The 21,459-nt window shown below is 43.6% G+C and overlaps 1 protein-coding gene across 1 annotated transcript in view; it reads right to left on the minus strand.

Annotated features, from left to right (window-relative positions):
- The window catches only part of Pla2r1 (phospholipase A2 receptor 1), a 138,085-nt gene that overhangs the window by 111,569 nt on the left and 5,057 nt on the right, over positions 1 to 21,459 (minus strand). Inside the window, 1 exon segment of the mRNA XM_052724437.1 lies at positions 2,056 to 2,439. Coding sequence (XP_052580397.1) covers positions 2,056 to 2,439 — 384 coding nt within the window.

Here is a 21,459-nt window from a genome sequence, read left to right on the forward strand (position 1 = left end):
AACAGAAGACTCTTTCTAGGGGAGCCAGGGTCTCAGACACAGCCAGCAAAGCTGCTTTGAGCCAGTGCTCCCAGACAGTGCTTGTCTCATGAACTCAAAGAATGAAATTCAGGGGCCACAGAGGGAGTCTTGGAAATTTACTACAGATTCACAGCTGAGGGCTCGGGGGAGGGGCACACCTGTAAAGCAGGGCGGGCTCCTAGGGAAGCAGGTGTCACCCAGCTGACAGTCTGGGCCTTTGAAGGGACTTATGGCAGAAACTGGGCTGAGGTATGAGGAGGGAGATGAACCAATCAGTCCAGGTGCCTAATCCCAGTCCCTCAGGCAAGTACCCACAGCCTCATAGTGCTCCTTTAGGAAAGGAAAAACAGGAATCAACACTTTACTGTCCTTCCAGGCCTCCAGCAAAGACATTCTCAGAACCCCAACCCACCTGACCAGTTTCCATTTCCTGTTCTCGTCAAGATGGCCACGCAGAGCGTTTCTGCTGACGGCTTACTCGGAATATTGCAAAAATCCACCATCGTTGGCCATAGGGGCAGCCAACAGAACCACCCACGATTCAGCAGGTGATTTCTATTATGGGTGTTACCTGAGCCATACTCTACGAGGTCCTCACTGTCTCACAATTAGCAGGGGCTGGCTGAGTTCCCAGCACATGGCCAGGTTTTTATTTATTTATTTATTTTTTTTTTATTTTTTTTTTTTTTTGGTTTTTCGAGACAGGGTTTCTCTGTGTAGCTTTGCGCCTTTCCTGGAACTCACTTGGTAGTCCAGGCTGGCCTCGAACTCACAGAGATCCGCCTGGCTCTGCCTCCCGAGTGCTGGGATTAAAGGCGTGCGCCACCACCGCCCGGCTTATTTATTTATTTTTTAATAGGAATTAGAGGTATCTCGGGACCCAGCCCTTTTATCTCTTTCAGCCCCTTGTTTTCTAGTCCGAAGCATGGGCTGTTGTGTGCATTGTCAGTATGGAAAGAGGGCTGAAATGCTAGCATAAAGCAAGCGCCAAGTTGTTCCTGAGAATCATAGGGTGGTCAGCATGCTGACAGAACTCTTGTTTCATTGTAGTATGCAAACCCAGAAAATGTCTTAGGCTTGGTCCTGACTCTTCCTCCACTCGCTCGCTCACTCACAGCACCAGATCGTGCTGTCTTAGGACTTAGGGCTTCCCTGACGCACTGCCAGTGACTAGTACCGTATTCTTAGGACTTTTAATCTTACAACCCTGAGGAGAAGGACTGCATCTGTCTTGGCCTCCATACACCAGGTGCCCAGCACTGTGTCTGATCAACAGTCTGTGCTCAAGAAGAGAAAACGTGTGCCAGATGGATGGAGGAGTGTACAAAGGAATAGGACTGTGGGGGAGGGGGCAGAGCCCTGGTGTCAGCATTTTACTGTGTAGCTTTGTTTTTGGGTCTCTCGTTCTTTTTCTGTTTAAAAATGCCAAAAAGCAACAGAACTGTAGAAAACGAAAGCCCCCCTATAAATCACGCCTCCCCACAATCCATGCTTGGTACACAACAAATAGCCCTTGACAACAGTGTGTCATTTATCTTCCAGTGCCTGGTAGCACGGCTGTCACATGGATGACAGCCAGGCTTAGGAGGTAGCTGAATGCCCCAGAGACAGCCCCCCTCCCCCCCCATAGGTGGGGTTGAGCTTCTGCAATCAGAGACGAGGTGCCAAGGGTGGGGGCTTTATATCTGTCGGTGCGGAAGCCTTTCCTTTACATAGCTTCCCTTCTGGTTTTCCCTCTTCTCCCTCTAGTTAGTTCTCCTTCGTATTGATTCCCAAAGCTAGTTAAATATTTTCTTTCGGTACCTTTAAATTCTGAGATTGTTGTCTCTTTAGCAGACTTAGCACATCCTTTCCAAGATTCCAATAATCCTTCTACTATAAGCAAGGAAGTGACTAAAATTTCCCGGAAGTCTTGACACGGCAGACTCCACGTGCTCTTTATACATCACACACACACACACACACACACACACACACACTCACACACACACTCTTAGGAAATACCATCTACATATTCTATACATCTACTCTTACCTCTGTGAAGATGCTCACAGATATCTCCCCCACCGGACATGTAGGCGATCCACTTATGGAACTGTTTCCACGAGGCCACCACGGTGTTGTCGGGCTGTACCTGGACCTTGTACTGGAGTGGGCCCATGATCACCTTCCTCTTACAGTGCCACTTCAAGGAAATGAGGGTGGAATCACATTCGTAAAGTCTTAATGGTTCTTCTGGATCAGATAGGTTCAGGCCTAGGCAGCCGCTGGCTCCCACATTGAAGAGGTGGTTGTTTGAAACCCATTTCCATAGCATGTTCTTGTTTGGCGGCTTGCAGTTCTCCAGGGTCAGCACAGATGGACCTGCCTGAATGCATGTCTTGAGGCTCTCGCTCTGGATAATGAAAATTCCTTTATCTGTAACAGAATAAATGAAAGATGAGGCATGCAATTTTCGTATATAATTAGCTAGGGCTATGATGATCCCAATGTGTGCAGCTTTGCTGTGATAAGTCACAGCTGTCAGTCATTTTGTAGTTTGGGGACAGAGTCCACTAGTCTTCATGGGTACAAAACAGTTTCCTGTCAAGCAGGTGAGTCCTTACAGGCAATCATGGGAGACCACTGATCTGAGAGCACATGGATGAACAGGGTTTCCTGGCAGTCAAAATTCTTCTAACACTTGAACAGACAGCCATGATGCACAGGACCAGTGGGAGCGACAGTGGGTGTCCAGGGACATCGGTGCGGCCATAATCTATTTTTCTTCAGACAAATTCCTTAGTGTTGGAAACATGGCGGCTCAGTCGAGAGCCGGTGAGATGAAAATCTCTAGCCTCATGTTCCTGCGGAGAACCACACGGTAATGAAGTAAACAGAAGTCCTTCTCTGCAGCTGTCTGATAGAGGATTCAGTGCTGGTGAGAGCTCAATGCTTCTGCGGATTGCTTTCTGTCTAGATCCATCAGGAGTGCGAAGGTGGCAATGTCTGATATTCTTATCAGAAGTAGCCTAGGGAGCACGGCGGTGGCATCAGGAGAAATCCTGATACCTAGATACAAAAGAGGCCCAGAGCACAGAGGCAGCCGTAGAAAAGAACACAAGGCATGATAGAATATTCCTTTGGCCAGTCTCCTATGAAAAAGCTGGTAGGAGCCAGCCAGAGAATCCATGTCCACTGCTTGCCTGCTGGCCTAGAAGTCACCTACTCCATGACTATCACAGGTATTCTAAAGATGATAGTGCTATCTTAGTCCTGTGGTCTAAATTCAGTAAGTGCTTGATGTTGGTTGGACATGTCAGCAGCTGCTGCTTAAAACCCACGGCAGCTGAGGTGGCTTTATCTCAGAATATTTGTTCACATCCTTGAGTTCTTTTGTCCTCCCCTGAGCTAGGATCCCATGTTACATTTTACTTTCCACTTATTCTTAAAAATCCCAAAGGGACCTTACCAGATTCCGTAAAATGGCTGGGTTTAGGGCAATGAGAGCCATCCATATAGCAAAAGTTGGGCAGAGACGGGGAGAGCCTTAGAGAGATTTGAAACAGCGCAGATGAGCGTCCTAACACATGGGAGTGAGGGGGTAGTGCCTCCTTTTTGGGAAAATCCTTTTGGTTTCCTCCAAAACTGGTCTGGCCGAGAGTTGATTTCTAGTAACCCAAATCACTTAAGACACTATTAAAAATATTGTCAGTGTATTAGTGAAAGCTGTACCTCATTTAATAATTGATAACCTTTCTTATAACCATGTGTTTGAGGAGTTAAATTAGTTGTCAGGAAAATGCTTTGATTACCATGCATCAGAGCAGAAGAGACGGGAATGTCGAGGAGGTGGGGTGGGGTGGGGAATGGATGGTTTTAGGGAGATTTCATTTAGATCTGGAAGTTTGTTTTCCCAATGAAAGCCACGTCTGGGGAGTTATTAGTAACAGTCATTCAAAATCAATTCTACCTCTCATCAATGTGATATGGACTTCAATAATAAACCTTCCCTCCAGCCCTTCTTTTCACCTTTTCATGCCTGGGCAGAATGTTAGCCTTAATTTCTGCTGTAATCTACTAATTGCTTTCTAGCTAGCTCAGAGTTCCATTAATTTTTCAATAAAGGATAATTATATTACTATGATCAACCTGTAGCTCAGCTTCTATCTAATAGGCCCATCCCAGTGCATCCAGCTCTGATATCTACTGACTGGGCCTTGATTTATGCATCTGAGACAGGTACATTGGGTAACTGGTTTGTGGGTAAGAGCTGTGGACACAGGTGAACCCACCGTAGACCAGTTGTCTATCTGTGGACTGATGGCTGACCTCTGAGAGCCTCACCTTCCCTATTTGAGCTGGAACTATGTACGATATGAATCTCATAAGGATCCTTGATGTGAAGGGCAGTCTGTTGACTACACCAAGCAAAACTACCATGGCAAGTGAGAAGAGGCCAGTAAGTGTCCTTAGTAGTATCCCCCAGACTTTTTGATTCTGAGTGACAGAGCCCGCTGGAGACCTGGAGACCTGGAGACCTGGAGACCTGGCTGGACATCACGAAGTTATACTCTGAACATTTGCCAAAGGCTTTTTTTTATTTTTCAACATTATCATGAAAGTTTATTTTTACTTTTGTTTTAATCACACACAGTGGGAAGCAAAGGGATTCTGAGATATTATGCTATCATCCTTTATGGAGGAATCATACTCTTCAAAAAACCAGATTTTAAAAATCCTTGTCTCACTTTTTCAAGTACATGCACAACTATTATTAATTAAGACTCCTCATGTTCTGTTCTTTCACACTCCCTTCACTGTCAAGTATATACTGCAACTTCAAAAAACTAAGAAAAAGAAAGATTTGTGACATGAACAAGTACTGTATTGGTGGTGGGATGAATTAGTAGACGTAGAAATTGCATATCACCAGGATTTGAGGGGAAAAATAATGTTTCCAAATTAATACACATTTAAGGGAAAGAGTGGCTGAATCAGGTATGGTGAAGTCATACCAGCAATCACTGAAGTCTTTCCCAAAGCATAAAATACAACTAGATAAGGCTGGCCCATGCTGCAGAGCTCCAGGTGCCCTGTAGGTTCCATGCCAGCTTCCTTTGGGATGCTGCTTTGGGAAAGTGAATCAGTATGTTATCTTTTGTTTTGTTTTTGTTTTTGTTTTTTGAGACAAGGTTTCTCTGTGTAGCTTTGGTGCCTGTCCTGGATCTCGCTCTGTAGACCAGTCTGGCCTTGAACTCAAAGAGATCCACCTGCTGGGATTAAAGGTGTGCACCACCACTGCCTGGCTCGATGTGTTATCTTAGACAAGTGGGCTGGCTCACCTACGTGAGCAAATGCGGGCCTCTCAACAAACCAAGTTAACAAACATCCGAGCAACTTTCCCATCAAGTCAGAGCAGAATCTGATCCTAATAGTCCATGACTCTGTCTGTCCAATGAGCCATCTGCTTACTAGAGGAAGAGTCCTGCTGTTTTGTAGGCTGGTCCTGAGCTCCCTCCTTCCACCCCAGCCTCTCATGCACTGGGGTCTCAGGTGTGAGCTACCACGCCTGGCTTCCAGCACCCCAAATCTCCTTGAATTCACTAACAATGAAACAATCTTCCAGTGGACCATGAGGAGACCCACTGTAAGCATCATTGTTCTGGTTGCTACTGTGTGTACATATCAGTTGTCACTAAAAATTCTGCAATGTGGAAAAAGGCCACTAATCCTTAGTGTGTGCAGTTGTTGGGTACTGTGTGCACATATCAGTTGTCACTAAAAATTCTGCAATGTGGAAAAAGGCCACTAATCCTTAGTGTGTGCAGTTGTTGGGTTTCAAAAAGGATGGAAATCAAGTGTGGGAGGAATCAAGACTGATTATATATGTCAAGGACATCAGTTCTGCCTGAACAGTGATTAAGTGATTAATGAAGTACGGCCTACATTAGAAATCTCTTTGCAGGGAAGTGTCATGTTCTTCCCTTCCTAATTATAAATTTGGGTGGAGAAGAAGTATGGATTACTAGAAGAAGAAACTTACAAGCTAATTAACACTCTTTCGAACACAGGTAAAAATGGTACATGCTTTTTACTTCCGAGTTTCCGAGCAGCGAGAGGGAGCACCGGCCTGATCAACGGTTCTGCTTAAGCCAGGGTATTTTTATCGTGTCTGCAGGTGGGACATTCATTCACTTTCTCAAGCAAGAAGCACCCATTGGTGCCAGCTGTGTGGGAGGGACAGGCCTAGAGGCCAAGAATTGTTAGTCTATCTGTCCATGGAAACTATCAATCCGTGTGTTCTAGAATCTTGAGAACTGTCCCAGCTAATGTAATGAAGTCCTGTCAGCGCTGAAGAAAGAGACGCAATTACACTCAAAACGAGTCTGTGAAAATAAGTAATTAAAATAAATCCAGGACAAAGAAAATAGATCACATAAAAAGACGCTTAACTGAGCCTTCAATGGCTGTCAGTAGGAAGTTGATGGGACTCCCTTCCATGTAGGGAGCATGTGGATACATGTGCTTGCCGGTCTTTCAGGGAGGACAGGCTGAACAGCCCTGGGGAGAACCTGAGTTCAGCAGAGGAGACAAGATTTGCCCATCAGCCCAGACCTGTGACCTTTAGTCAGGTAGGACAGGCTATTTAATTGGACCTTTCATCCACTGTTTTTCTTCCAAATCCACGGTCTTAGGATACAAGTACAAAATTTACCGAGGACTGCATTCTACCGTGGCTTTATTTTCATATGTCCTGTCAAAACATTTAGAAAGAAGAACATGAACCTGAAATTTCCAACAGCAAATGTGGAGGGAATGAAGTGTTGGGAACCTGAGATGGAAGGGCATCTGAGTCGGAGTGCTGCCCTGAGGCGTGAGTGACAGGGACAAAAGCAATGACAGCTCGAGGCTAAATGTATATTTTATTTTACCTACCAGATGTCCAGTGTGGTGGAAGCCAGGGGTTAGAGGCATCATTCTGGTCTTGAATATCAGAGGATCACAGTCCTCATATTTTCACCCAAGAAACACTGACTAGGGGCCCTACTGTTTGTAACCACGAGTATGTTCTGATACCAGTCCCAGATAGCTGCCTCTGCTTGTCACACAGTGTTCATAATAGCAGGGGACTGAGTCAATAGATACACTGGTGGCCAGCCGAGGGATCGTGCAAAGAGGATGCCCTGGATGCAGAGAGTGTCACCAAAGCTCAGAGATGACGAAAATAGTTAGCCTTTGGGTGATGTCAGCGCAGCTGGATAGAAAATGTTCGCAGCAGAGGAACATGAATTAGAATGGCTTCTTTGTGCTTTGGGGTCTTGAATTGTATTTAAAAAAACGTTTATATTATTAATTATATTCTATGAAAGGGAGCTTTTGAAAAAAACATGGCTGATGCTGTGGCTTAAAAAGTGAATTAGGATCAAATAGCATTCAACAAAAACATTTATTGTGTATGGTTTGTATGCCCAACATCCTTTTAGGTGCCCAGACAATAAAAGACAAATAACCAAGCTCCTGCCTCAGAGGTGCTCTGATTTAGGTGAAATGAATAACCATTCCTTGCCCTACTCTGTATCAGAACTAACACCTCATTAAAATAAATAAAAAACTTCTTAGAAGCCATTAATTTAGCACAAACTAGCTCCTACCAATCCAACAGCTAAGAAAGTCATCAGGTAGCATCTTGGGCCTTTAGAATAATAGTTCCTCCCGTCTCACTGTACCTGCCTCTCTGGTGTACCCACCAATCTATTTTAAACTTTCCTTGATTTATGATTTTCTTTGTCCTATAAAACTAATAAATAAATAAACAAACCAAAAACCAACCAACCAACAAACAAAAACAAAAACAAAGCTGTGAAACTGCTTCTACATTGGATGATGGAATTTGCCGTAGCCTAAATCTGTGTTCTCAGGCCATGGTCATTCAAAATAGCTCCAATAAACTGTCTTTTATTCCCTTTAAGTTGAGAACTGTGGTTTTTACATCGATGCGTACTCGCACTGGCTAAGTTTTTGGCTTCATGGATCAAATGGCTATGGAATGTCGCCCAACTCCTTGAGGTTAGAGTGAGAGAGTAGGAGCTAGACAGATTCCCTGATAGGCAGGCAGACAGGGAGAGGGCCCAGGATGAGGTACTAAAGATGGTGAGCTCCCAAGATGACTGGCTTCTTCACCGTCTTGACCTGAGACAAAAGCTTGGCATGGTAAACCAAAGACCTTTGGACTTTTTCTCTGGCCAGTAGTGCCTCTGCTGATGGACTGGCCCAGCAAGTTCAAAGCTGGATGAGGGCAAGTTTACACAACAGTTGAGGGCCTATTAGCTATCCTATCTTTTTTCAAATTGACTAGCCCTGAATTAGAGGAGGAAGACTCCCCTCGAAGACTTAAAACAGCCGCAGCTTTCGAGGGGGAGCTGGGGTTCGGCTTCCTGGGTACCCTGTTTGCTTTGAGGAGGGTCTTTCTGTGTGCTTTCTGGACATGTTCTCTCTGATAAAAGTCTTTCTTTGCTGGCTGATGCCTATGCTGGAGAATTTCTCAGCTGTTACCTATCACACAGGAGATTATTTTCACCTTTAAAAAGTTATTTTATTTATTTATATTTTATGTATGAGTGCTCTACATGTATACCTGCATGCCAGAAGAGGGCATCAATGCAATCCTCATCAAAATCCCAACACAATTCTTCACAGACCTGGAAAAAACAATACTCAACTTCATATGGAAAAACAAAAAACCCAGGATAGCCAAACGAATCCTGTACAATAAAGCAACTTCTGGAGGCATCACCATCCCTGACTTCAAGCTCTACTATAGAGCTATAGTACTAAAAACAGCTTGGTACTGGCATTAAAACTGACATGTGGACCAATGGAACCGAACTGAAGACCCTGACATTAATCCGCACACCTATGAACATATGATTTTTGACAAAGAAGCCAAAAATATACAATGGAAAAAAGAAAACATCTTCAACAAATGGTGCTGGCATAACTGGATGTCAACATGTAGAAGACTGCAAATAGATCCATATCTGTCACTGTGCACAAAACTTAAGTCCAAGTGGATCAAAGACCTCAACATCCCCAAAGAAGAGAAGTACACACACACTATCACCAAAAGATAACTGGTCATTAATATCCCTTAATATCAATGGACTTAATTCACCTATAAAAAGACACAGGCTAACAGATTGGATACAAAAGCAGGACCCATCTTTCTGCTGCATACAAGAAACACACCTCAAATTCAAAGATAGACACTACCTAAGAATAAAAGGCTGGGAAAAGTCTTTCCAATCAAATGGTCTTAAGAAACAAGCTGGTGTAGCCATCCTAATATCCAGCAAAATAAACTTCAAACTAAAATCAATCAAAAGAGATCAGGAAGGATATTACATACTCATCACAGGAAAGATCTACCAAGATGAAGTTTCAATTCTGAACATTTATGCCCCAAACATAAGGGCACTCACATATGTAAAAGAAACATTATTAAAGCTTAAATCACATATAAAACCCCACACATTAATAGTGGGAGACTTCAACACCCCACTCTCACCACTGGACAGATCTGCCAAATTGAAACTTAGCAGAGAAATAAAGGACTTAACTGATGTATGACTCAAATGGACTTAATCGATATCTACAGAACATTCCATCCTAACAAAAAAGAATATACCTTCTTCTCAGCACCCCATGGAACCTTCTATAAAATTGACCACATACTTGGCCACAAAGCAAATCTCAGCAGATACAAAAAAATTGGAATAACCTCCTGTGTTCTATCAGATCACCATGGTTTAAAGTTTAGATTTTAACAACAACAAAAACTACAGAAAGCCTACAATCTCATGGAAACTGAATAATGCTCAACTGAATCACCAATGGGTCAAGGAAGAAGTAAAGAGAGAAATTAAAGACTTCCTAGAGATCATTGAAAACGAATATACCACATACCCAAACTTATGGGACACTATGAAAGCAGTGCTAAGAGGAAAATTCATAGCACTAAATGCCCACATAAATAACTTGGAGAAATCTCACACTAGTGACTTAACAGCATACCTGAAAGCTCTAGAACAAGAAGAAGCAAAGTCACCCAGGAGGAATAGATGCCAGGAAATAATCAAATTGAGAGCTGAAGTCAATAAAATAGAAACAAAGAGAACAATACAAAAAATAAATGAAACAAAGAGTTGGTTCTTTGAGAAAATCAACAAGATAGACAAACCCTTATCCAAACTAACCAAAAGGCAGAGAGAGAGCATCCAAATTAGCAAAATCAGAAATGAAAAGGGAGACATAACAACTAACACTGAGGAAATCCAGAAAATCATCAGGTCATACTTCAAAAACCTCTACTCCACAAAACTGGAAAATCTAAAAGAAATGGATAATTTTCTGGATAGGTAACACATACCTAAGTTAAATCAAGACCAGATAAACTATTTAAAACAGACCAATAACCCCTAAGGAAATATAAACAGTCATTAAAAGTATCCCAACCAAAAAAAGCCCAGGACCAGATGGATTCAACGCAGAATTCTACCAGATATTTAAAGAAGAGATAATACCAATATTTTTAAAATTGTTCCATACAATAGAAAAAGAAGGAACGTTACCAAACACCTTCTATGAGGCTACAATTACTCTGATTCCCAAGCCAAACAAAGATGCAACAAAGAAAGAGAATTACAGACCAATCTCCCTCATGAACATTGATGCAAAAATACTCAATAAAATACTGGCAAACAGACTCCAAGAACACATCAAAACAGTTATCCACCATGATCAAGTAGGCTTCATCCCAGGGATGCAAGGGTGGTTCAACATACAAAAGTCCGTCAATGTAATACACCATATAAACAAACTCAAAGAAAAAAAACCACATGATCATCTCACTAGATGCAGAAAAGGCATTTGACAAAATCCAACACCCCTTCATGATAAAGATCTTGGGGCGATCAGGAATACAGGGAACATACCTAAACATAATAAAGGCAATTTACAGCAAGCCAACAGCCAACATCAAAGTAAATGGAGAGAAACTCAAAACAATTCCACTAAAATCAGGAACATACTTATTCAATATAGTACTTGAAGTTCTAGCCAGAGCAATAAGACAACATAAGGAGATCAAGGGGATACAAATTGGAAAGGAAGAAGTCAAGCTTTCACTATTTGCAGGTGACATGATAGTATATATAAGTGACCCCAAAAATTCGACCAAGAAACTCATACAGTTTATAAACACCTTCAGCAATGTAGCAGGATACAAGATTAACTCAAAATAATCAGTAGCCCTCCTATATACAAATGACAAACAGGCTGAGAAAGAAATCAGAGATACATCACCCTTTACAATAGCCACAAATGATATAAAATACCTTAGGGGTAACTCTAACTAAGCAAGTGAAGGACCTGACAAGAACTTTAAGTCTCTGAAAAAAGAAATTGAAGAAGATGTCAGAAAAATGGAAAGATCTCCCATGCTCATGGATAGGCAGGATTAACATAGTAAAAATGGCAGTCTTACCAAAAGCAATCTACAGATTCAGATCCTGTTATAGATGGTTGTGAGCCACCATGTGGTTGCTGGGAATATGAACTCAGGACCTCTGGAAGAGCAGTCAGTGTTCTTAACCTCTGAGCCATCTCTCCAACCCCCTAGTCTTGCCTTTTAATTCTTTAACTATCAGAGAAAATGGACCCAATTGAGACCACTATGCCGTAACAAGAGTTAAAGTACAAACGGAATCTTTCTATGCCGAGTGGAGGCACCTGTAGGAAGTGTCTCTTCTACTTGGAACTCTCTGGTTTCCTCTACCTGTCTTTAGTGTCTCCCGGGTTACACAGCTCTTCTCTTAGAAGCAGCTGCATGAAGAAATAGAGTGGCTAGGACAAGTTTTGAACTGTTAGTTCTCTGCACAGCATCAGCACTTTAGCAAACACCACTTGCAGAAAACAACAAAACAGAGTTCTAAAGAAATTCTACGCTATGGCGACATTTTAGGCATGCAAAAGGGCTCTCTAGTATTCAACAGGTCACACCATGAGGAAGCTGGCCTCTGTGGTGCTCTACATGAAGGGAACTGCAAAGCAAGTTCAAGTTCACAGTTCACATCAAGTGCAATGCTTAAGACAAACTAGTAAGAAGTCACACTGGTGAACTGTATCCAGTGTCGGTTTCCTTTCTCAGTTCCCCGAGTTTGAAGCCTCTTGTACCCCATCCACCCAAACATCACCCACTGGCCTCAAACGAGGGCCTGCAGCCTCTCTTTGAGTCAGTTCATTGTGTGTGTGTGTGTGTGTGTGTGTGTGTGTGTGTGTGTGTGTGTGTGTGTGTGTGTTGGTCTATGTGTGTGGTATACGCTTGAGCACTTGGGTGTGCAGGTGCTCATGGAGGTCAAAGGTTGGGTGTTCTCCTCTGCTGTTCTCAACTATATTCCTTTGATCTAGAGCTAGCCTGCAAGCCATCGAGCCCCAGAGATCCTCTGTTTCTGCCCACCCTACCCCCAAGTGCTGGAGTTACAAGAACACATGCAGTTACACCTGGCTTTTTCATGTGGGGATTTGAACTCAGTCCCTTGTGTTTGCACACCAACTGTTCTTACCAGTTAACCCATCCCCCAGCCCCTCTGACACTATTGTTGTTTGAGGACAGAAGGGTGCAGGAGGAAAGTGGGGAAGCCATCTATCTCCCTGTGACTAGTCAGAAGGTGGGCATCTTCTCTCTGGGGATGTATAATCACTGTACCGGCTTTCCGTATTTGGATTTGGTTGCACTCGCTTTAGTGAACACAGGGATTCAGACCCAGCTGCATGCTTACGATTCTGGAGCAGGAAGGGGTGTGGTAAGCTGCTGAAGCAAACTCTCCTCACAGCTCTGGGACAGAGAAATCTGGTTCTCTTCCATATGACTTTGTAAATCTGAAGGGAGGGACTTCCCAGGCTCACAGCCAGGGCCTCTGCCTGGCTCTCCAAAGAACAGAAGTACAGAAGAGAAAGGGAGACAGTCCTTGCCACGCCTCTTTGCACAGAAGTCTACGTTTTCTCTCAAGTCCTCGGAGTGTTATGTATGTCTTTAACAGCCCTTGGGGTCCTGTCTATTGCCTTTTATTAATCAACTAAAAAGTTACTTAAGTGCAAAAACAAAACAAAAACCCCAAGTCCCAGCCCTCGTGTGTCAACGCTCCCTTCTTCCTGCCCTAGCATCGTCTTTGACTCTGAGGTGCCTTTATTCTCCAGCTGCTTCTGAACTGACTAATCACACCCACGGGTCCCCTCTTGCTAAATCTTTTACAAGCTCCTGTCCCCTCTCTCTCTAATCTCCACAAATCACCAAATCACCGCTCCAGGTTCCAGGAGGCTCACAATACCCTTTGTCATGAGTGGGGAAACCGAAACCCAGCTTAATCAGCTCCACTGGGTCCACGGCTGTGAGGCTTCAAATTGCCTGTTCCCAGCCCCTGCAGGTGCAGTAACCATTTAGACTGCTTTTGACAGTCTCAGCCTGCCTGGCCCTTGCTCACTCCTCTCCTGCAGCCCCGCAGCCCTGCAGCCAGGCTCTTCGTCATAATTCCCTATCTTACTAAGAAGATTTAAAACTGAGCTAGGAACGTGTTTCTCCCTTTTCATTTTCAGCCTATTCCTGCATCATTTTGCCACCATTTATAAGAAAAGTATCCGGCAGGCGTCACTGGGGTAGAAATCATTACTCACCGTGGCTCTGTTATCTTCATATGGCCTGTGTTGAAACTATACCATCTCAGTCACCAGGGAGCATGCTTACAAGGGCAAGCTACGGCAGGACACAGTAGGATTGACATGTTAAATTTCCTGCCCAAATGCCTGCCTATTAAAGCCTGGGGGAAATGATACAGACTGAACCTAGCAAGCAAACAGAAAACAGCTCCACCATCATCAACCCCTCCCCCCCCCAAAAAAAGACTCTAGAAATGCAATATGACCTCTCTAAAGGCAGAAGTGTTTGAACCACCTATCCTAACTGGTTTAGAATGTGCTTGTTTAAAAATTAATGTAGGCAAATAGAATTCAGCATTAAGGTGGGCTATTCTTTACATCTGTACTAGCTGCCACCAATGGAATGGCCTTAAACAACAGAACCGTATTTTTTCCTGATTCTGGAGGCTGAAAGGTGTGGTCAAGAGGGGCGGGGTTAGTCCTCCTGAAGCTGGGAGGGAAGGAACCCCTCTCATTTACTGTAGACCTGCCAGGTCTTTGTGAGTCTCTTCATGTCTCTATTTTCTATGCATTTCTTCATCCCAAATGCCCCTGACTATGAGTATACCACTGTGTAAGATTAGGGCCACAATCAACTCACTTTAACTTGTTTCCCTTTGAAAAAAACCTTTTTTCCCCTGAATAAGTTCTCATTCTGAGGTGCTGGGGGATTATATGATTGGGGGTTGAGGGCACAGTTCAAACTGTGAGTCCCCATCTGTGAGTGTTTGAATAAAAAGTGTCCCCCATAGAGTAAGGTATGCAGAACACTCGGTGACACTGTTGGCGGGTACTGTGGCCTTGCTGGAGGAGACATGCTGTTGGGAAATGGATTTGAGAAGATGTGGCTTTGTCCCATTTCCAGTCTGCTCTCTCTCCTTTGGGTTTGAAGTTGAAGATGTGATCTCTCAGCTTCCTGCTCTAGTCCTGTGGCCGAGCCTCCCTCATCAGTGAAACCATAAGCCCAAATAAATTCTATTTTCCTTAAGTTGCCTTTGGTCGTGGTATTACATCACAGCAACAGAAAGGTAACTGACACACCATTCTCTTTATTCTATTATTTGCAGACTCCAGTGCAAAATGAGAACGAGTGTCCCTGACTAATCACATAGAAATAGCTCTCCTTCCCACAGGCCCACAAGGATCACACTTTCTGTCCCATAATACTTCTTGACACATACTTAGTATCTAGATTGGACACAGGTGTTCAGCTCCCACTCAGCCTTCTTAGAGTATATGGTGAGGTTACTGGCCAGTGGGCAGTCCACTCTCAGGCCCCAGGCCGTGTGCTTGCTACTCTGAGTGGAAAACAGCAGTGGTTGTGGGAATGTACCAGGAAGAAGTAGTCAAGAACTTATCCCAGAGGAAAAAAGCTAGGTAAATTGAATCCCAATCCTCTGGCTTGTTCTCCCCTGTCCATCAGACTTACATAAGGTACATAAACTCAGAGAGAAAAACTACTAAGACCCCAAACCACAGAGCATTAAACTATATGCTGGAGGCCCCTCTGAACTTGGGACTCCAAGAAACTACATTGGGTACGCGCCCATGAATCCTCCCCGATCATCTTGGATCTAAGTTAGTGCTGTAGAAAAAAGGCCGGCAGGCTACAGAACACATGCTTGTGGCTAGAAGAGAATCAGCCTTGGTCTCCACACCTGAATAATGGGTTCATCCTAGTGCTTGCATCATAGACTCCCAATGGGTTATGATAAAAGATAAATTAGATATGAAACTTTAGACTCACAAACATAGAATAGTTGATAAAATATTTTCTTTAATTTTGCCAAATACAAATAGACTAGATATTATAATTGTAATTCTTGCTTAATAACTGTTTTGTTATATGTAATTTTACTATGTTGAAGTTAAAACCTTCCTTTTAAATAGAAAGAAAGGGGGAAATGATGGGTGATATAGCTCTGTATGGTGTGAATATGTTGCTCTGATTGGCTGATAAATAAAATGCTGATTGGCCAGTAGCCAGGCAGGAAGTATAGGCAGGATAAGCAGACAAGGAGAATTCTGGGAAGAGGACGGCTGAGTCAGGAGACGCCAGCCTTCTGTTCCAGGAGCAGAATGTAATGGCACAAAGGTAAAGCCATGGAACACGTGGTGACATATAGATTAACAGAAATGGGCTGAGTTTAAGTGTAAGAGCTAGTCAGTGGTAAACTCGAGCTAATGGCTGAGCAGTTTTAATTAATATAAACCTCTGTGTGTTTACTTGGGTCTGAGCAGCTGCGGACCTGGTGGGACACAGGAAAACTCCAGCTACAGGTTCCCGGATGGGGGTACCCTTGGTCATCTGGATCACTCTGACAACATTAATGAAAGTGAAAACAAATCTTAATTTTGAATGTTAGGCAGTGAAAAAAAAAAGACAGTGTTCATAGTTACATAATCACTTTGAATTTCCTGTTTATTTTTATCCTTGCAATTTTTCAACAGCAGTAATAACATATTCCTTTGGAACAACAGTAGTCCGGAAAGTATCATAAATTAACAAGTCATGTGGCCACTCATGAAAGTAGAAGGCTCTTGCTTTATTTAGTGACTTATCACAGAGCCCATTTCTTTGAGTGGCTTTACTTCATAGAAAAACTATAGTTAATCTAGTATTTATAAGGTGCTCTTTGGTTTGTTTCTTTTTATAAATTATAATATTTCTTTTCACTTCAATCAACTCAAGCCACGATTTATGTTCTCAGCTGTGTGCCAGAACATCTCCTAAAAAGCTTTCAAGGACAGTTTCTGAAAGCACACAGAAGGAACAGTCCGTAGATGTCTCAAATCTGTTACTCTGATAGATGGGGGGTTGAGTTCAGAAGACATAGTACAAAAGCATTTCTGCTTTAGGACACCTGAGATAAATGAGCGAATTGTCAGGTCAAAGAAGAGGAACCAAGTATTCAACTGGGCTCCCTACGTGACTTCACCTTCCTAGTCACTGGCTTGGAACCTATAGCGGGTAGCACCTGTCGCTATGACAATGAACAATGGAAACAAGATTAGAAACAGTGATGAAGCGTTAAAAAGACCAGGCAAACCGGAAATCTATGTTACTGTGCAAAGTAAGTGAGTGAGGTAAAGAGCCAATCAGAGGAGGCATAACAAGGAAAACATGAGGAGAGAGATGCAGAGCGATGCTGGGCAGAGATAGGAGAAATGAGGTCCAGAGGGCTGGCACGATATGTGGCCAGGGAAGGCAGCTAAACCAGTCTGGGCATGCTTTTGCTTAAATTCCCAATCTCCAGATTAAGAGAATGGTGTATTGCCTAAGGACATAGGAGTTGCTAGAACGGTGTATAAATCAACAGGTTTATGCTGTTTTTTTTTTTTTTTTTTTGCTTTATGAATACATTCACTTGTTCATGTGGGATTTGAGAGTGAGGGGCCCCATTGATCATCCTAGGGCTAAACTGATCTTCATGCTCCAAGTATAGAGTAGGAGAAAGACTGAACTAGGCCACGGGGTCACAGAGGTACAGCCAGCAATGCTTCGAATCAATGCATGGATGACTGGGCTGAACCCTGCTCTACACATCCTGTAGATGCAAGTTACTTAACCTAGCCTCCTCTTCAGGAAGGTATATATTGCCATTGCCTACCTCAGTGTAATGAGGTTCATCGTGATGCAGATAAACTGGCACCGAGTCCTCTCCAGGGTTGGAAACCCTGAGGATCAGTAAAGAGGGCATTTCAACCTGTGTATCAGAAATGGTGCTAAGGGGGAACGTCAGAGCCTTGCCTCTTCCCCACCATCCTCCTCCCTGGAAAGCTCTCCCAGGTGGCATTCTCTCTTCTCTTCCTCTACTGGGGCTTACTGCCTTGAACCACTTTTCCTCACATGCACAACACAATGACTCTGGCAGCAGCAGGCTCCTCTTTGTTCTCTTCATCTGAAAATCTTTAACTTCTACACAGATTCATCAATTCTCTGGCCCAGTGCTTTGCCTGCTGATGGCTGTGCCTATTAACATAGCTTATGGAATGAATTTAGTATCATAACCACTACGACAGAATAAACAGAATAGTATAGAGTAGAAAAAAGCCAGTATGATATATTGGGCTAGGGCACCTTTGAAATGGAACATTTAGTTATACATATATCCCATATATACTATGTACTGTAGTATGAAATATATACATATATCCCATATATACTATGCACTGTAGTATGAAATATATACATATATCCCATATATACTATGCACTGTAGTATGAAATATATACATATATCCCATATACACTATGCACTGTAGTATGAAATATATACATATATCCCATATATACTATGCACTGTAGTATGAAATATATACATATATCCCATATATACTATGCACTGTAGTATGAAATATTTCTGTGAACACTGCACTCTTGACTTTGGCTCTAGTATTGCTCTGGCCAGTTGGTTTCTTGACTTCTGCTTCACATCTCTCTTTTCACTTACTGTTCAATTTTATGACTACCCCTGCAACCACATCATCCCAGGAAGTTGTGGGAACTACACATATTTGACTCCAGTACCCAGAATGCATACATTTCCCACATGGGACTTTCCATGTCTGCTACCCTCCCCTTTCAAGAACTTCTCCAACCTCCTTTCACTTACTCATTTTTAAAAGAAAAAAGTGTGTGTGTGTGTGTGTGTGTGTGTGTGTGTGTGTGTGTGTGTGTGTGTGTGTGTATAATTCAAGCTTGCTGCTCCCTGTTAAGACTGACTTAGCTCAACCCTAACTTTCTAGATGATGTCTTTCCAGAGGTGGGGTGTGGGTGCTTCATTCCAGTGGCCAGTATTCTTGAGTCTCCATAAGATTCTGGGATACTTACAATGAGCCCCACACTTGCCTCAGCGACCTTAACAGGCCCCTTTCTTCACAAATAAAAGCCTCATCAGGAACTTTCAGCTTGCTGAACTTTGACGTTACTGATGCATGGTTCTGTGGCTCTCACATAAACTATGACTTGATACCCTATCTCCCTTTCTTCATTTGTCAACCCCTACTTACTCTTTAGGAAAACAAGAGCCTTGTGGCAGGTCTCCAGCTCCTCAGGCCAGTCCCTCCTCCGAAGCCCTTCAGCACCGAGCTTATCGCTTGGTGTCCTACTGCCCACTGTACTTTCTGTGGTTGTTTGTGTTTCTGTGTCTGTCTCCGGCTTCTTGGAGACAGCGTCACATCACTCCTGTTTTTATATTTCCAGGATGGGCTTGCATAGCTGCTGCTGCTGGCCCTGGGCGCACATCCTCTAACCTGGTGCTTGCTCACTTGCAGACAAGTCCTGTTTCTATCCAAGGGTTTCAGGAGGGCTGGAAACATCCGAGAATTAATGTTTCAGGAATGGCAATCATGGCGGGTGGGGTGGGGTGGGAACATGTTAGTGGAAAATGCCACAGCTTTCTGTCCCTTGGTGGTCCCACTGAGACTTCTAAGTGGGTCTTCTAACTGTGGAATTGAACCTCAGGCTTTCTTCCCTTCCCTGCCCATTTCCTTTCTCCCTTCCCATGCTTCCTCGAACTGCCTCCCAAATAAACCATCTCCCCTGCAGTAAATGCACATCTCATGGATTGCTCTCTGAGGAGCCCAAAGCTGCACAGAGGAAGAGCACATGACATTTACCAGATAGAAACCAAGGAGACCTTCAGCCATTGCTGCCCTTCTTCCCGTCGCCCACCTCGTTTCACCGTCGTTTCTTTAGACAGGGCCCATGGTCAAGATACTGATCTCCTAGTCACCCACACCCTCATTTTTCTTGGCACTGATTGTTCAGAAGAGACACCCCAGCCTGGTGGAGCTCCCTGCATTTGTGCATCCGGGGAGCTGATACCACTGGAGGAAACTCACTATGCTCTCTGATCGGGACCACTTCACAGTTACGGCTTTTAACTTCCAATGTAGCCTCAAATGGGTTTCCTCTCCCTTAGTTCATTTTCTTTAGCAGAAATGTTGTCTGTCTTTCTCCCAGATTCTCTGCTCCCTCTTTCTTCTGCCTTCACCCTCCTAGTATCTGGAGTATGTGAGTGATCAACTTGACAACTCCCCACAGCCCAGAATCACCTGCACAAGGAGTTTCAGTTGAGTAATTACGTTTATTGGGTTAGTCTGTGGGCATATCCATGACTGATAATTAATGTAGGAGGGCCCCGGCCACAATGGGAGATACCATTTCCTGGGCAGGTGGTCCTGGGCCATATAAGAAGATAGCCAAGCATGAGCTAGCCAGAGATCTAGCCAGCAAACAGTGTTTCTCCATAGTTCATGCCTTTATGTCCTGCCTTGACTTCCCTCAATGATAGATTGGGACCTGTGAGTAAGTCAAATAAACCCTTCCCTTCCCAGGTTACTTTAGGTCAGAGTGCTTTATCACAGCAACAGAAAGCTAACCAGAACAGTGGTGTTATCAAATTTAAGCACATGGTAGGACTCAGTGAGGGAAAGTCAACCACAAAAGGCCCTTTGGTTTAGTCACCATGGAAGTGGAGGACAGGATCTGTCAACTGGAGTGCTGAGGATAGGAAATGATTGACATAGGGCTGCCAAACTGCCCAAATAGTCCAGACTAGCCAGAGGAAGAAGGTGCCATGAAGACCATACAGCTAACGGACAACACATGCCATTATGAGGCTCTATGTTTTACAAAGGAGGAAACTGAGGTGCAGATATCATGTCTAGGGTTTGAATTCAGTCTGGCTCTGAAACTCAATGAACCCTACTGTAGATGTAACCAACGGTCTTATTAAATAAGAAACACAGAGCCGATTTAGAGAAGAAAGCCAAGAGGTCAGAGCTAAGAGCCTCACCCTTCCTGTTTTAGTGATTCTCTTTAGCCAAGAGAGCTCTCCAAAAAGGGGGGCCTACTTTTTGTGTGTATGTCTTTATATACTCTAGCTGTTCTGTCTTCTCATTGGTTGTAAACCCAAACATGTGACTGCCTCGTCACTGCCTGAATGTACCACCCTCCAGGTCCTTAAAGGCGTGCGCCACTGCCGTCACGCACTTGCTATGGCTCTAATAGCTCTGACCCCCAAGCAACTTTATTTATTAACATACAATTAAAATCACATTTCAGTACAAGTAAAATACCACCACACCCTACTGCCATTTGACACATTTACTGATTTTTGCATAAAGATTACTGATAAATGATTGAAAAGTCAGCACAACGTAGTATCCTTTGCCTCACAGGGCTGGCACACTTGGAATGCACAGAACAATACTGCGTATGTAACCGGCTATGCATGACTACAAATCCACTCTTAATGGGCATGTCACTAAAATGACGTGTATTTTCATCTTAGTTGTTAGGTGGATGCCAATCACGGCTAAAGGTAAATCAATGTGGTGCTGGAGCAATGAGGAACAGGGGTGTTACGAACATGGCTAAGCACACTGTAGCTGTCCCTTGCTTCCTGCACTCGAGTGTGAACTTCAGTTGTGCTGGCTAGTTTTATGTCAACCTGACACAAACTAGAGTCATTTGTGAAGAGGTAATCTCAATTGAGAAAACACCCTACAGGCCAGTCTGTGGGGTTACTGCTGGTGGTGCCTCCCTTGCCCAGGTTGGCGGTGCCAGGTGCTGTAAGAGAGCATTCTGAGTAAGCAAAGGGGAGCAATCCAGTAAGCAGTCCTCCTCCATGGCTTCTGTATCAGCTCCTGTTTCCAGGTTCCTGCCTTGCTTTAGTTCCTGCCCACGACTTCCTTTCAT

The sequence above is a fragment of the Peromyscus californicus genome, unplaced genomic scaffold (assembly GCF_007827085.1).
Source record: "Peromyscus californicus insignis strain IS unplaced genomic scaffold, ASM782708v3 Scaffold_7__1_contigs__length_154581171, whole genome shotgun sequence".
Classification (NCBI taxonomy): Eukaryota; Metazoa; Chordata; class Mammalia; order Rodentia; family Cricetidae; genus Peromyscus; species Peromyscus californicus.